Source organism: Epinephelus fuscoguttatus, linkage group LG12, assembly GCF_011397635.1.
Source record: "Epinephelus fuscoguttatus linkage group LG12, E.fuscoguttatus.final_Chr_v1".
NCBI classification, from domain to species: domain Eukaryota; kingdom Metazoa; phylum Chordata; class Actinopteri; order Perciformes; family Serranidae; genus Epinephelus; species Epinephelus fuscoguttatus.
In genome coordinates, this window is record NC_064763.1 from 20,158,291 (window position 1) to 20,176,113 (window position 17,823).

General features: G+C 41.1%; 1 protein-coding gene across 2 annotated transcripts in view; it reads right to left on the bottom strand.

Annotated features, from left to right (window-relative positions):
• Positions 1–17,823, bottom strand: part of kirrel3a (kirre like nephrin family adhesion molecule 3a) — a 300,742-nt gene that overhangs the window by 68,930 nt on the left and 213,989 nt on the right. For both annotated transcript variants that reach the window (XM_049593140.1, XM_049593141.1), the window contains one exon: positions 8,412–8,562. In XM_049593140.1, coding sequence (XP_049449097.1) covers positions 8,412–8,562 — 151 coding nt within the window. The remainder of the gene's footprint in view (positions 1–8,411; positions 8,563–17,823) is intronic.

Consider the following 17,823-nt stretch of genomic DNA (forward strand, 5'->3'; position numbering starts at 1 on the left):
TACCAGTTGGGAACCACTGGTCTATCATGATTTTTAAAGGGTTTTCCAGCATTTAAAAAAACAAACAAAAAAAAAAAACACATACATCCTAATTTTGGTGGAAAAAGGGTATAAGTGTAACATTTCCCCTGATGCACAAGGTTTATTATTTAGTACTGTATCTTCAGTTTTGTAGCATAAGAGATACCTTTCAGGTTTATAGCCTATTGTGACCTGGTGCCTTTTAGGAAAGTGTCTGTCTAGTCTTTTTATAGTAGAATACAGAAATGTTTGAAATATTCCTCATATTAATAATAAAAATAGTTAATCAGTGGCCAAATGCTACGTCAGTCTCCAGCAGGACCGTGTGTGTTTTTGATGTGCACTGCTGTCTGTTCATGATAAATGAAAAGAAATGTATCCTTAAGCTTTGGGGTTTTTTATGCTTTACTAAACTGCACTAAATCCTGACTCCTAAACTGGGGTTTAAATGAAACCTTTTTGGTACCATTACCCCTACTTAAAGATAAACCGACTGCAGAGTGGGACTCACTGAATACTTGGATCTCAGTAGGTATATATACCATATGTGAATTTGTATGAAGTGACTGTAAGCCCAGGGCTAACAGACTTGTTAGCCTTGGGCTAACGGGGGTATTAGCCCAGGGCTGAGATTCGAGTGAAAAGCCCTCGATACGGCTGCAGGCTTGTAGCCGCCACTCTCACGGCTCTGTCAGTTTGATGCATGTACAGATGCACACAACACATCAGCCCCAGTTAGGGTTAAGGTCTGAGTCCGATGCTGTGACGCTGATTTGTAAGCCTGGAGACATACCCTCTAAAATCATGGTAATCAATCTTCCTGTCTTTATTCGAAACGAAATGGAAATATAATATCAAGAATGATTTTCATCTAGTGTCCTTTCAGATGTTATTAAGACTACTATTAGAGCAACGTTTCTAACAATAAAAGACAATAAATCTGTACTTAATAATATCTTCAGTGATCCACTTCTCTTAGACTCCAGACACAACTGTGGTTTGTTTAGAGATCCTCTCCTAGCACAGTGTGTAATTAACTTTTGTCTGTGGCTTTCATCAGCACACACTTTGGAGCTTGAGCAGACTCTAATAGAAGTCCACCCAGAACAAAGAATGTAAAAAGTGAGACTCTGTCACTGAAATCAGACTCCTGGGAGAACCGTGTGATAAACCACACTCTGTTCTACTTGAGTGTGGCTCTACTTTGGCTATGTTACATTAGCATTTTTAGTATGTGTGTCTTTTTGGTGCCCACGGGGACCTTTGTGGACACACCACTTCTGCATTTGGCTATTAATTATCAAAGAAAAATGCATTATTTAGCCCACGCTCCTCCTCTTTGTGCAATTACCTTCCAAGCTTCTCCCTTTCTTACAATTACCCAGGGACAGAGTCCGCCTCTTGGCTCCTCTGTGCCCTGACTCCTACAGCTCATTGTAGGCAGAGGAACCACAGGAAATTAAAGGCCCTCTGCAAAATAACAAACTTTTTTAATTGCTAGACCTGATTCTCACCATGTTACTCCGGGTTCAGAATTAATTGTGATGCAGTTCAGATTCAATTTACATAACACAGATCTTCCATACATATGTATTAGGTGTGGTACTCACTAGCTGATTACTGTACTGTAGATATAACTGCATAGATCTGTGCTATGTTTACTGTGTGTAAATGAAAGGAACATTAACAATTTGATGCCTTACCCAGGACATAGATTAGACGACTGATATCGTTTTCATACCTGCATGTTTAACAGTTTTAGCCTAACGTAACAAAAAGACTGGTTGAAGGGGAATCTGCTAACCTTTACTAAAAGAGAAAATATGCTCTTCCCAACAGCTCCAACTTGTCTTATTTACATTTTGGTTATTAAGGTTTTGTCCAGAGTTACCACATTACCACAAAACTGGCACCTTGAGGACTTCTGAGGTGTTACTGTGCCCAGCAGCAGTTGTTCCTCAGTAATTAGCTCCAGTTTGCTGGAGTCATCTGCTCGCACAGCAACAGCTCCTTTTCTATCAACACACAATACCTCACTAACACATGTTTGGAGTTGTTGTAAGGCACCGCGGATGAGAAAAGTAATTTGACACTAGCGCCTTAGATAAATGTTCGAAATGTGATACTCAGAATAATATGTCTTGGTGGTGTGAGAAAATTAGAAAGACTTGGGAGAATACTGAAAGATGGATTTCAAGAACTTGTGATTGTGTAGTAGTTTTCTCACTAACAATTTGTGTCTTTCAAAATGTTGGGAAAATAAGATATCCAACTGTGTGTTTTTTTTTTTTTTTACTTGTCCATAGTTTAGCATGTATACTTCAGGAATGGAAAACTGTAATGAAATATTATCAATCTATGAAGTTCTGTTGAATAAGTGGAGCTGCAAAGTCACCCAGCATCCATGATCCCTCAGGAGCCCTGGGTAGCATGTTTATCCTGTCTTGTTTATCGTATGATGTGTGCGTGTATGTGTGTGTCTTGTGGGGGTGTCTATGTCTGTCAGCATGTATACAATAAACATGTTTATGTATAAGCTTGTGTGGGTGGGGATGCAACATCTCATGTGATGACAAGTATTTATGTAACACACCGAATATGTAACATATTATATTCACAACCATGCTCACTTGATAAAAGAAAGACAATTATGTATAGGCTACTAGTCCATACCCATTGGTAGATTTGTCACCGTCTACCTATGCCAATCCTCAATGCCTATGTGCAGTTTCACATAGATTCACCACGTCAGTGAGTAGAAAAACGTGGGACAGGCAGAATGACTGACTGACAGAATGACACACTGACAGTTTCCGTGATTATGCACAGCATACCATACCATGACTTAGTCATACCAAAAATTAGGAAAAACGACAACATTCGGCCACAGGGGGAGCCACAGCGATCGGTCGCATTTTAGCCATTTTTAAGCATTCCTCTGTTGTTATAGCGCCACCCAGTTGCCAATTACAGTTAAATTTCTCCAGTCACCTTGAGGCGTCCTGTTCTACATATCTACCAAGTTTAGTAAAAATCGACATGGCAGTTAGGCCTAGATAAGAAATTAGCTCTCTTGCTCTCCCATTTTGTTTTGATGGGGTCAATAATGGAGGGGTCCCCTCAGATTATGTGTGGTCATATGCCTACAAGGTTGCGTGGTGATTGGTGATGAGCCACGGCCACCACAATATTCATTGCCTTATAGAAGCTCAGTTTTAGCAAGTTTTCCAACTTTTGCCAAGAGGGAACTTTAGATATTGGTCCCTAGATTATGTTCACAGAGTTTCATGCAGATCGGTCAAACTTCATAGGAAGAGATCGATTTTAAAGGGGCAAAAAGCGAAATCGTTTCACCGCTAGGTTTGCTGTTGTGCACTGCCTGTAGACCAAAACAGAGTGTGTCATGAGCCACACCTCCCTCTACCTCTGCTCTCCACCCCCACTCCGCCACCCCCCACTCGCCTTGTCTAAACTTAGTTTAGCAGTTAGCGATGTCTTTCACTAACTTTCAGTCTCTGCTGTGTTTAGCTATTCCCCTGCCTACTTTAATGATGATGTCACCTGTAATAAATGTAATATATTTGCTGAGATGGAGGCGAGGCTCAGTGACTAGAAGAGCTGGTAGAAGCGCTCCATAGCTGTAAGTTACTCCAGTAGCTGGTGGCAGCCGACTCGGCTAGAGCCATCACTGGATCTCGGCTGGTGCTTACACCGGGAGCTAACGCTAACGTTCCTCCTCTTCTCCGTGAGTGAGAGCGATGTTTTAGCCTGGCTACATTTTACAATGCTAAGTGCAAATGTTAGCTGGGCTGCCGGGCTACTAACCAACACAACCGTAACGCCTGACCCATTGTTGGGACCGAGCCGCTAATAACTCAAGCCCCGGATATTAACCCATGCTACAATTGTAACATTAAATTTAATTGAATCGACACAGCGACATGTGCCTAACGTTACTGTAACACTAATTAAAACAGACATTTGACTTTATGTTGTTACTTAATGTACCATACCATGACTTCGTCATACCAAACATGAGAAAAAAACCCCAAACATTCGGCCACAGGGGGAGCCACAGTGATCGGTCGCATTTTAGCCATTTTTAAGCATTTTTCTGTTGTTACAGCACCACCCAGTGGCCAATTACAGTTAAATTTCTCCAGTCACCTTGAGGCGTCCTGTTCTACATATCTACCAAGTTTAGTAAAAATCGATATGGCGGTTAGGCCTAGATAAGAAATTAGCTCTCTAGCGCCCCCATTTTGTTTGAACGGGTCAATAATGGAGGGGTCCCCTCAGATTATGTGTGGTCATATGCCTACAAAGTTGTGTGGTGATCGGTGAAACCCTTGAGATGTTATACACCTTTATGTGATGAGCCACGCCCTCCTCAATATTCATTGCCTTATAGAAGCTCAGTTTTAGTAAGTTTTCCAACTTTTGCCAAGAGGGAACTTTAGATATTGGTCCCTAGATTATGTTCACTGAGTTTCATGCAGATCGGTCAAACTTCCTAGGAAGAGATCGATTTTAAGTGTTTTTCAAAAAATTTAAAATGGCGGAAAATCAATATAACCGGAAGTTATGGGTTCTTGAGGCAAATTTGTTCCTCATGAGGAGAGGCATCTCTGTGCTAAGTTTCATGTCTCTACGACATACGGGGCATGAGATATGCGTGGAACATACACACACACAGACAGGGTTTCCATCATTATAAAGGAAGATATAAATAGAAAATAATTTTCTCTCTGCTTTCAGTATTTGTGCTAATGTGGGGTAAACACACCTGGAGCCTGGATCCTGTCTAAGATACATTTATATAATCTGCAACAGGAAATATGTTTTGAAGGAAAGTTATTGCTGACTTGAAACATTTATGACATGACAAAATGTTGTTGGTTTAAAGGTGTACTTTTCAGGATTGTCGGTTACAAAAGCCAACCTCAGATTCACCCTTGTTTGGTGTTTTGCCTCACTACATTTGCGTTTTTTTGGTCCTGTGTTTCTTGAATGCCTGCTAGCGTCTGGCAAGCTTCAACCTCGCTGTGCTGTGGGGGTACCCACCTGTAACGAATAACACCAAAATCCTAAATGATTGATGTTGAAATGATTGAGTTGGTTTTTTTTTCCCCACCTGGACCTTTATGCTCTGCCATTTCTCCTATAATCATCACACTGTAACCTGTGACAGACTGTTATGCTACAATTACTATCGCACATTCACATATATGGAGTTTTTTGTCGAGCCGCGAGCGTCACGTAGGTTTACATTACCAAAGGTTTATGACAAGTTTACTTGATGACCTGGACCCCTGTGTGCGCACAGCAAGAGAGGAGATGGAGAGACGTTGTGCTGCTGCCAGGGGAGCCGCTGAATGAGTTAACTCGCTGTAACTCGCTAAAAGAGTCAGAGAAGTCCGGGACTGTTTATAAAATATTCAGGATGCCCAGGCCGAACGCTGCCACAGTTTTCCACTGCAGAGCTGGTAATAATTTCGCTTTCAGCCATGTTTGTTGTTGCCATGGGTAACAGTATGACATCTCTGCCAACAAGCTGAAGCATCACGATATGACTTTTTTAAATGATATTTAAAATTATACCGGTATTATCATGATTGAGATGATATGGCACACCCCTAATGCATAGTATATCTATAAATGTTGATGCTGACCATTTGACTTAAAACGTTCACTGACCAGTCATTTGGTTTTCCACCAAATTTGTTACAGGAACTCCTCCATAAAGAATAAGATGGTACCTATAAATGTTGCATGACAGCAGAGAGGCACCCAACACCGATGTGTTTGTTTTTGTTTTCTCTTTTCTTTCTTTCTGTATGTGTTTGAGTAATTAATACATTTCTTCGGTGAAGTTTTGCTAGCTTCCCTCCTTTACCTGAATGTATCTTGTAACCCTTTAAATCCTATGGATGGGTAGGCACGGTGGTAAGGATGGAATCAGAAGACTAAGAAGAGGAACGGTTGAATTGAAGTCACATATACATGTTCTGTATTTATTTTTTGTGGGATAAAGACATTGAAAATCAATAAAACACATTTACAATATATCAAATATTGCAATATGTTATACGCCTGTATTGGCTACAGCATTATTTAACTTTTTTTAAATTCATTCACTCAAAAGAAAAAAAGAAAAATCATTGCCTCTCTGAGCATAATCCAGCCAGCAGTTATGTGTGCCACTTCAGTGTAAGTGGGATAATATTTAGTACTAAGTAAAGATAATTTTAGACAGGGTTGGCCTTATCTTTGCACTAAACATACAAAGATGAAACTCAGGTTACCCCTCAAGGTAAAAGCTGAACTTGGGAAGAATGCCTTCCACTACTGTACCTCATAAAAGGAATGAATTACAGAGGATTTTACGATTTCAGTCCGTACCCAAATCTCTCTCTCTCTCTTGATCTCATTGAGATTACATGATTATATAAAGGTTATATGGCAGTCTTCTCATATAAGAAAGTGTACTTTCCAAAATTCCTCTAAGGAGCACTGATGTTTAAGCAGTGTTGAGTCAGGTGTTGATTTTATTTGAGAAATATGTCATTCTTCAGTCTGTGACGTTTGAAACTCAAATTATTTAAGCAGTGATGTGCTGATCCAACAAGGTGGAAAGTTTTATATTTAAGTGAAAAATACACTGTCACATTTTCATATTCAATTTATAGTTAAGATGAAAAACATCAGCGGTGTTTATTCACATCTTGTGTTTGTGTCAGTAGCAGAGGAACAATGCAGGAGCTGCTTTATTGTGTTCGCCCAGCATGTCTGGACTGAAGCAGAAATATCAATGTGGAAATTAGAAGCTGTCTGGAGCTCTAATGATGAATATGCTGAGTGCCCAGTATGCCCAGTTACAGCCCAGGTGACCAGTGGCCATCCTGTGTGGGAGCCAGAGCCCCAGACTAACCCTGTGTGTTTGCCTGTCCTCTGCCTGCACTGAAGGCATCCTGCCAGTGCAGTACAGAGTGTTGGCTGCAGAGTGGTTCTGTGAGACAGCAGCAGCTGCCTCCCATCAATATTAACAGCCAGTGGTTAACATTGGCTGCCCCCAGTGGTGAGGTGCTGTGCTTTCTAAGACCCCCAGGAGTCTGTACAGCCTCTCCACCTTGACAGCGCCATCATCACTTATTCATCCAACACCTGTCACCCCCTTCTCCTACCCCCGACCGTCAAACAGCGGAGCTCATGAGCTCATGGCTGCCTTTCCAAACTTGCTGAATTGCTTCTTTGTGTTTTAACAGTCCCTCTCCAAACCCACCTCACCCAGTGAACACCCTCACCTCACAGCTATACAGTATGTGCATTTTAAATGGAACAAAGAGTGCATGTTTAAGCGCTTGGCTCAAACACTGCATAGGGAATGACTTAGCTTTGTGTGAAACACTAACGGCACTGCCGTTACTCCAAACAGCCCTTACTTTGCTGTGGAGGCAGCCTGGATTGGCTGTTTCCTGAAGATTGCACATTTCAGTGACTTTGGGGGTGTTTGGAGCGCTGTCAGTGGAAGCCAGGGAGCTCTATTACCAGAACTGCCGCTATAGTTCAAGGCCGCCCAAACACACAAGCAGAGGGGTACTGTTGTATCAAACATTTGTTTTTCCAACTCTTGACTTTCCATGGAAAATGGTGCTGCCATTGTTTTGGTACGACAGAAGGATTAAGGGCCATTCTTACTATAATCAATTAGCTTACGCGTCTCAGTCTGTCCAAGCTGTACCCTACGAGCTCCCATTCCTTCTGGATGGCTAAACTGAGGCGGAAAAAAGAATGCATGAGGAGGACGAATAGATCCGTCCCAAGAAATGCATCTCTGAATAGCATTTTCTGCTTTATTAGTCATACTTAATAGCTTTGAAGAAGCTGTGAGAAATGTTAAGAAAATCCCTAACTTGCGGAAAACTGATTTTGTCATCAAATAATATCATCTGAAAATTTAATTATTCATAGCGGCGCCTCGTTTTCTGTGTTTGGATGACACTGTGAAGAGGCAGAGAGTGAAATAGAAAAAAAAAAGGCAGGAACAAAGCACACTTTTTTTATATAAATGATACACACTGTCATTGGCTGAGAACATACTGTACCATCTGTAATCATCTAATTATCTTTGCCATTGTGTTCCCGAGCTTTTCCCCACTTTGCTGCAGATTTAACCACAGACTGAGTTTCCTACGGTGTTTTGTGGCTGTATTAAAACACCATTAAAGAAACTAGTCACATTATGCTCTCACCATTAAAAGGTATAAGACACAGTATAAATTATTAGTTTGCAGACGGTTTTACATCCCATCCGATGAAGCAGGAAGAAACTGAGTGAGAGGAGCGTATTTCATCTTTTGCAAAGTTGAAGTTTAACTGATTTTACTTACGCTGAATGTCAATTGTGACGGTAGCATCTTTGCCATTCGGGGCTGCTTTGTTCGAAGCTCGGCAGGTGATCTGCTGACCTGACTCGATGTTTGAGGGAGACAGATAGAGCGTGCTGACTGTGCTCTCCCTCTTGCCATCCCGCAACAAGGTCTGAGGAATCAAGGACAAAGGAGAGAGAAAAGTCATATTAATGTATTATCCATCATTTCATCAACAGGAAAATAAACACCCAGAATTTTAGTAATGGTCTGTTTGACCTTGGGTTCACGGAATCATCATTTTACTTCATTTATGTTTTTTAGGGAGCAGTGAAATTGTGTGTCCCTCATTGAATACTTATTTTTCTGAGGAACCGATTTTCAGAGTGGATGTTTGGGGCATATTTTAAATAGCTGGATAAATTATTCATTCTGCGGAGAAACCTGAGTCGTTTGCAAATGTGACCACACACTGATACCTGAGAGCTGCCCAGGTGTTTGGCCAATAAGCAATATGAATGCGCGTGTTTATTTCACTTCCAGGTTCTCATTCACTTTTGCTTAATCCTGCACTTTACTGATCCCTCTCAAGGCCGCCGAGCAGGCCGACCATATAATATTCACAAATATACAAAGTGGAGACTCCCTTTAGCCATTAAAGCCACTTCAAAGGCGGGCAGTGGTAAAAGGCTGTCACAAGCTGAAGCACAAACCACACAAAGCCATAGGCTGTTATGTGTTTAAACAATTTAACACAACACAGAGCTGACTGGTCAACAATTTCATGTTCAAATGAAATTAGTAAACTGGTGCCACAAATAGACCCACGGACTGTTTCCAAGTGTCTTTTTCAAGAACTTTTAAAGTGTTTACACTATGGAAAATAGCTTTTCACAGCAAGCATCGTTTTGACTCAACTTAGGGTTATAACTGTCCCGTAAATGTGGCTGTTAGCCTCCACTGACAATCATTTCACATTATCCAATTCCACAAAGGAGGACAATAAAAAACACCCCAGACTTAGCTTCTATTTGGCTGTCTCTAAAAAAATAAATCCAGTCTAAAACAGGGTTAGCATTCAAGAAGATGTAAGGATCACATTAGTTGTCATTAATGTGACATTCAACAGCTAAAAGGCTCTTTCGGAAGCAGATGAATATGTGCTGTATATCTTTTACCCACCACTCTCTGCAGTTAGCGGGACATTTTCCTACTCGAGAGCAATGATATGAAAATATTGTAAGCGCCTAAAGTTTGAAGTTTGGTTGGTCTCTCAGTCCAGTGTCAGTGGGGGGGGAGGGGTTAGTCTGTAAAAATCCAAGTCGAGTTGAGATTGGATTTTCATTATATTATTGCAGACTGCTGTAAACAAGTAGCCTCGTACATTTTATTTGTCTAATTCCTCCTCCCACAGTACATTCATTGCCGTTCATTTTCCGTAAGTGGTTATCCTGCTTATCCCAGCTGACACTGGGCGAGAGGCAGGGTACACCCTGGACAGGTCACCAGACTATCGCAGGGCTGACACATAGAGACAGACAACCATTCACACTCACATTCACACCTACGGACAATTTAGAGTCGCCAATTAACCTGCATGTCTTTGGACTGTGGGAGGAAGCTGGAGTACCCGGAGCAACCCCAACTCTGCACAGAAGAGCTCCCCCACAAGGAATGAACAAGGAACCCTCTTGTTGTGAGGCCACAGCACCACCATGCCCAGGGAGCCCAATCCACATTCACTCTACCAACCAAATGCTTGCATTACCTTTAGCTTACTGTACACATGACGTATAAAAATAAGTGTCTGAATTTTGGATGGAAGTACAAATCATACCCTTCTCTAGTCTACCACTTGGTCTCCCTTGAAAGGACACCTCAGGGACTCCCAGTGAGTACACATAGCAGCGGAGACAAGTAGATTGCACAAAGTCATTTGAAGCACTGTATTAATATATCTTAGCCTTTCTTACCCTCAGGTGTACATAAACTACAGATTATATATCTCTTCTTATCACTTATCATATCGGTTATCAGTATTGGTTGAAGAAATCCATATCAGTGCTAGGGATGGGCAGCACAAGCAAAAACACTATTCAAAAATCATGGCAACTATTGGACGATTTTTCAAATAATTGATGAATTAAAATGTCCGCCACGGACATTTACACAATGTCACGGATAAACATGGGTAAATGCATGACAAAAATCATCACATATCACCTCTGATAATGGTTTATTCATTTAAAACCACACTGTGCTCCTTTAGCACACTATTTCATGTAGTTTTTATCTGCTGGAAGGTCACGTAGGGGAGCGTAGCACGACAAAAATAGAAGAGCCGCGTAAAATAGAGAGTTGTCGCGCGACAGACGGGGGTTGTCCGTTGTTGCCGGTGGAGCCGCTGTAATTGATTAACAGGAGGGCAAGCTGCTATGGGATTTGCGCTGCGGACGTGTCGCGCTGCTGACGTGCCCGACCGTACGGTCCCTCGCTGCCTCCTGTGTGCCTTGCTCTCAAATGACTGTGCATACTTATTGTAGACTTGTGATACGCAAGCTTTGCCTCACAGAGTTTGCACTGCACCTCATTTTTGTTTATTTTGTCGAAGTTGTTCCACACGGAACTTTCTGATGACTGTAGTAGTCTCTGCATGTTTCTCCTGTTTGTAGAAGAGCATCAAACTAGCTGGTAGCCCATCTCACACCGCTGTAGTAATCCTATACTGCCCTTGTGCAGTTAGGAGCTGAATTGCATGTCAAATAAAGGAGGGAAATAATACGGCGAATAATAATAGTCGCGTTAAAAAAATCAATTTTTCAAAATAAAACGACTATTCGAAAATTCGAAAATCGTGACCCATCCCTAATCGGTACATCCCTAAATGAAACAAGTCCTGTCTGTCACTCATTATTCAGCTCAAGTTCTGTGAGTGCCTCAACAGAACTGTGTTAACTACATGTTATTCGTGCTTTAGTTGCTATACAATCAGATATTGTAGGAAAACAAATAAAATATGTTATCAGAAAAATAAGAACAGCTTGCAAGGCAAAACCGGAGATTTAAAAAAATATTTCAAAGATCAGTGATGACAAATTAAATAGCCTGAAAAGGAAAATTGATGTATTCACTTTTCTTCTTCTGCTTATTTGGATTGAGCTTTAAAGTCAGAGTAAGTTGTCATATATACATACTTGCTTTGTAATATATCCTCCACTCCCCTACGTGTCTATAAAGCCTCCCCCGTCACTCTACCTGCTTTATTCTGCACATTATTGAGAATGCGGTTGGTTTACAGGATAACACTCAACCCAGTGCTTTAAAGTTTGCTGATGTGAGTCACTCTCAAAAAGTGGATCTGAAATAATGCTGCCTCCTTGTGCCTTTTCAGCCGTCTCTTCAAACATAATATAATAAGATACATAACAGAAAATGGACTAAAATCTGTTGAACTTTCTGAACAATCAAATAAAATAACTTATTTTTATCTTCTCAGTATTATTAATAATTTACCATTCATCAAAGAGTAGACAGGCTTCGGCTGTTTATCTGCTGAACAGGTCGCCGAAAGGCGGATGGGCTTTCTATCAAGCAGCAGAATTGCTGCTGGGTTTGGCAGGATGCAGGACAACATACTGACACTGAGCCAGTCGTAGACTTGATAAGAGAAGAACCTCCTGTTCTGGGAAGTTGCATTATTTGTTATAACAGAATGCTGCAGCCAGGATCTTGGTAAAAACTAAAAAAAAAAGATAACACCCATTCTATCATCTCTTCACTGGCTACGAGTGCAAGCTAGAGCTGATTTGAAAAGTTTTCATATACGGCCTTATATGAACCTTCCTTATCTGAGCTAATTACACCATACACACCGGCATGCTCTCTTTGCTGTCTCGACGCACGTCTCCTCATCATTCCTCCAATTTAGAAAAATGGATGCCTACCGCGCCCCTTATCTCTGGAATAGCCTTTGTTGAAATCTTTAAATCAAGACTGAAAACCAACCTTGATACACTTCATTACAGCTTACTCTAGAATTTAGAGTTTAGTCAGGTTCATGGATAGATTACTGAACGGGCCTACCGGTTTCAGGCCCAGGGGCCTTAAGTGTCAGTGCACTCTGGTGTTCACTTGCAAAATGTCACCCAAATGAACACAAATCGAACACAAAAGACAACAAAGATACACAAAAAAGTCCACAAATAGATGCAAAACAAGTAAAATAACCCAAAATGACTACAAAGAGACATAAAACAACCTCAAAGACACACAAATGACCACACACAATTACCACAAAGCCACAAAAAGATGCAAAATGACTACAAAGAGATGACAAGGCAAGGCAAACCACTGCAATCGATCTGTGTCCTGCTCCTGTGTAGAGGTAGCGGGGTCTTTTGCATATCTGTACCCAGAGGCCCTTTGTCTCATTATCTGCCCATGGCCAGGTCCATCACCTTTTCAAACATGTGGAGGTTTTAATGAGGTTGTCTTATTTGAATTTGTAACATTTATAACACCCCTTTGACACTGATGTTTTTAATATGGGTGTTTAATTTTAATCCTTTTATTAATTGTATTCATTCCCCTTGACATTTGTTGGGTTTCCATCCAGACATAACACAAATTTTAACCAAATTTTTGGGGAAAACGGGCAAAAGAAAATGCGAATGTATGGGCTTTTATAGTCACCGCTGTTATGCCAATATTGTGTGTTTTTATTCATTGCGATAAGCAGTAGGTGGCGTTAATACTTGGTTGCCATTGGAAGAAGAGTTCTAAATGAGAAAGTAATTACAAGAGCACAATGAATGATGTCAGACGGAGAGCACGACAATGGAAATAGAGAGTTTTCAGCAACAAGTATTACGGCTCTGTGCTCTTGGAGAAGTTCTGGTAACCGTCCCGTACAGGGGTGTAAATATAGACAGTGCAGGCAGTGCGATTACGCTGGGGCTTGTGGGTTGGAAGGGCCCAAATGCCACCTGGAAATATACTCGTATTCAAAGAAGAACTCACGTTAAATCAGATATGGTGTGTTCTTCCATACATGCCCTCAAAAACGGGAAACCTATATTCATCATGGTTTTCTGTTTTTGTGAAATAGTATCAATTTTGAACAAATTATGTGTTTATTCTACATAAAATATTAAAAAAACTATAATTTAACTTTAAAAACTATTTACTTATACCAATGAATTCCTATTTTCTTTCGTAGTTGTTGTCATATACAGATATGTACATGTAATGATGATTGCTGGGTAATTTTGATGTTGTCCAATATCAAGTCTCTGTTTAATCCTGTAAAGAGACAATATGATTTAGGGTAGACCCAAAATCTCACAAAACCAGCAAGCTGGGCACATCTGCAAGCAGATATAACATCAAGACGACACTAAGACACACTGTTGGTAAAATATATATGGCTAAAACTGTGTGTGTGTGTGACTTTATAACTAGTAGCTAAGGCGCACTAGGGCCCATCATATCGTAACTACCTTATGCCTCTGGTCCCATGTGCATACATAAGCATGTTAAAAGCTTCCAGAGATGACAAACTGGCCTATGCAATGATGGTACATCGTGACTGTGAGTCTTCATTTATTCACTTAATCTGTTTCCATTGCACTTAGTCGCATTTATCGTTACACCAACTTTTCAATCCCCCCCCCCCCAAGCATAAAAAATATTTTGCAATACGTTAAGATTTTTTCAGATTTTTGGTGTTTCCTCTGGGTTTTGCTGCGGATAGAAACACACCTATTGATGATTTTTTAATATGGTTGTCTTATTTTAATTTATATTTTTCCATTTGTCTGCTGTATGTTTTATCCTGCGAGTGTTTGGAGACCATGCCTCATGGTGATCGACTGACTGATTGAGCAACATGGTTCTTAGATTTTAAATTTGTCACAAATCTTATTTAGGATACACTGAGAGGAAATGACCCTGTTGTAATGCCTGTGCTCATGAATTCATTTACATATGGAAAATGAGTGACATGAAGTGAGCGCTTGAATTATTAATTGCTTCCCTGAATAGATGTCATTTCACTGCCAAATATCTGTTGCTCTGTAAATCTCACACAACGTATTTTAACAGTCAGAGCAAATACATAAATGCATACATACATGCATACATTATGTCACATAAAACACTCTGTGATTAAACCTCACAGGAATATCGTAAGCGCATACTGTCACATGAAGTAATGTAAAATGGCATGTGCATCTAATATTAATGAGAGAAGCTGTGTCTGTCTTTAATAAACATGTTTAAGTGACTCGGCTCTGTCTAATTTATGAGTTTCTATAATGAATCAAGGGCTGTTGGCCTGCCACAGCTACAAAGCTGAAGTGCACTAAGACTGTACATCAGGGGAATACACATTTAAAAGGACCTTTCACTATTTCTGTTTCCAGCCCAGGACTGAACAAAGTGAACAAACTGCCAAAGAAAATATCAATAATTAACCATTTCGGAGCATTTTCTCAATTTTTGTCATGTTGAAAGCGTGAAAGGAATACTCTCTCTCGCCCTGTGGATCAAATTAAAGAATCTCCGTTGGCATTAAACTGATATAGCAAACCTTCCTAAGAACAGGTACTTGAGCAAATGGTAGACTGACTGCAGAGGAATAGGGGGTTGGTGGGGGCACAACCCCATCACCTAGAAATTATAGCCCCTTTTACACTGCCAGATTTTTGGTGAATGTTGGGCCGATTTGCCGGCAAGTTGCGAGTGTTTAGACACACAGAGCCAGATTGGCGAGTTGATCCGAGGTGCCCTATTTTATTTTAGGTGTAAACATATTGGCGGAACCTTTTTGGTTTAAAAAGAACGAGGCGTCCTTCTGCCACAGGAGGGGCTGTTGATGACTTGAGGGAGGGGCTGTTGATGACTTCGCACGTGCGACCCACTGGCGGTGGATAAACAGGAAACAGCTAATAGCAGGAATGAGCAGCTAGTAGCAAGAGGGAAACGCAAACCTGACAGACACTACATTAAAGATGAGCAATTGGGGAGACAAGGAATTGCGTGCCCTTCTTGTCCTCGCAAACGAAGAGGCCATTACCCGTCAAGTGACGTGAACGGTGAAGAATGGGCCGACTTATGAGAGAATCGCAGAAGGACTGACCAGCTGCGGCATGTATTGTACGTCACTGTTTACGTCACACACTGACCTACACGTTTTGTTACTTGCTCACGCCCCCATTGTCCCGAAAAAGGCGCATTCTGTATGAACAAAAGTAAGCAGGTGGCATTTCGCTGCACTCCCCGATTTTGTTTTTAAGAAGACTGATTGGGCTTTTCCGCAAATTTGCACAATTCCTATTTAAAAAGAGCTTATGTTTCCATATTACTAAATTGATTTCATAATTATGTTGTGGTGACAACGTAATTGCTGGATAAAGTTCAGAGACAACATTTCTTTGAGTTGATGAAACACTACATTTACTGTATGTACTGTGCTGGATTCACAGGGAAATGGTCAGAGTAGATGGCAGACATCCAAGGTGATACGATACGGTGTACTTTATTGTCCCCATAGGAAAATTCCCTCTAATGTATTTGCTGGTGAAATTAGTGAATATATGAATGTAATTTCTAGGAGACAGGGCTGGGCAGGGGAGTAGGACTGGGGGAAAGCATATTGTACTGTACTGTCCCGTGAGGACAACACATTCTTACTACAACCACGTCACATATTGACGTTTGGTCATGGACTTTCCACGTTAAGATACAAGGTGCAATGTACCCTGGGTGCGTTGGTTGACGTTCTGGGACGCCTTGTTAAGTCCGGCCTGTTACATGCATTGGCTGTTTTCAAAATACACTTCCATTTTCACAGGAAATGTCCAGTTTGCATACAGTCACTTTCAAAATAAATGTCAGTACAACACTGCAAATTTACTTTTTTTCCCCTTCAACAACAAGCACACATGGTTACATTTTGCCAACACACACACGTGGTTGGGTTTAGGGGAAAAGCACAGGGTTTGGCAGCATAATCTTATGGGATGCAAACACCGGTGTTCCATGGAAAAGTGGGTGGTTGTTGGACCCACTCACCAACACTCCCGCCCACCCTACTCGGAGTTTTGCTGCCTTAACTTTTGTTGTTGTCCTGCTGCATTTCCCCCTGACACTGCCGGGCGCCATTACAACAATAATGGCGACCGGCCATAGATTATGCCAATGTGAAAGGTCGGCTTTTGTCCTCAGTGTCTGACACCAGAGGTCACTAACTAACAGTGTTGGGTAAGGGTTACTTTAAAAGTAATCAAAGTAGGTTACTGCGTTACTTTTTTTTTTTTTAAAAATAACCAGTTACTTTACTAAGATACTCCCTGAGAAAAGTAACTCAAGCACTTTTAAAGTACTTTTGAGTATTCTACATTTCCTATTGGGCAATGGACCACAGGGCGCTAAGCCTACATTTTTTGTCTCCAAAATTAAAGTTATGGACCACTTGCCCTTCACTGAGATCCAGTTCTCCCATCACAGCTGTCATTTTGACCAGTAGAAACACACAACGATCTGCTGCCGTAGACAACTGTATGACAACAACACCCCAGCGTTTTAATATTTCCTCTAGGGATGTTACCACACAGAGTAAAAGGGGGAAATGATGGTGTGAAACAGCAGAGGCACTTTGTCAACCCGCTGAGCTAACCTTACTGTCATTAGCATCAAGCTAGCAAACAATGGTACATCCTCACGGTGGGACATAAAGAAATAACATTAACAAATAGCAGCGGGGCTTTTACTCACCACAACTGCAGAGGCTCCCAGCTTCATTTGAAACAAACTACATTATAGACGGTCCGTTATTTATTAATCCCTCTGTGTGTTTATAGATTTACTTTTTATCCGCCCCCTTGTCTTTGTAAAGTTAACACATCGCACCGTCATTTCAAACTCAACACTTGTTTCAAATTAAAAGCTCCTTATAACCTCGGCTGAGAGAATCCCTCCATTTTCTAAATAGACTTTTATTCTGAAACATTTGTCAGAACTTCCTGTGGAAGATACATTAGCTTGACAGTTTACATGTGGCGCTTCAAATGTAGCTCCTGCCATCTGCTGATGCTTTTAGGTGACTACAACAACAACACAGTTCTGGCAGTGACTCAAATAATAGTGAAAATGATAAAAATACGACAAGAATAACCTGATGACATCACACACGCCGTGAAAGACGACCGGGGATAATTGGTGAGTACCAGCGTGTAGCGTGTACCAGGCATAATGCAAGTCCTGAGTCTGAAATATGTCTGTCAGCGAGTCCTACTCCACCTATTTAGACTCCACCACAGACAACGGCAGCATTTCTCCGACCACGTAGCGAGCCACAAGCTCCGTGGCTTCTTTCAGACTGACAGGTTTAACTTTATCTCCGTTATTAGAACCAAACGACAGCCATTGCTGT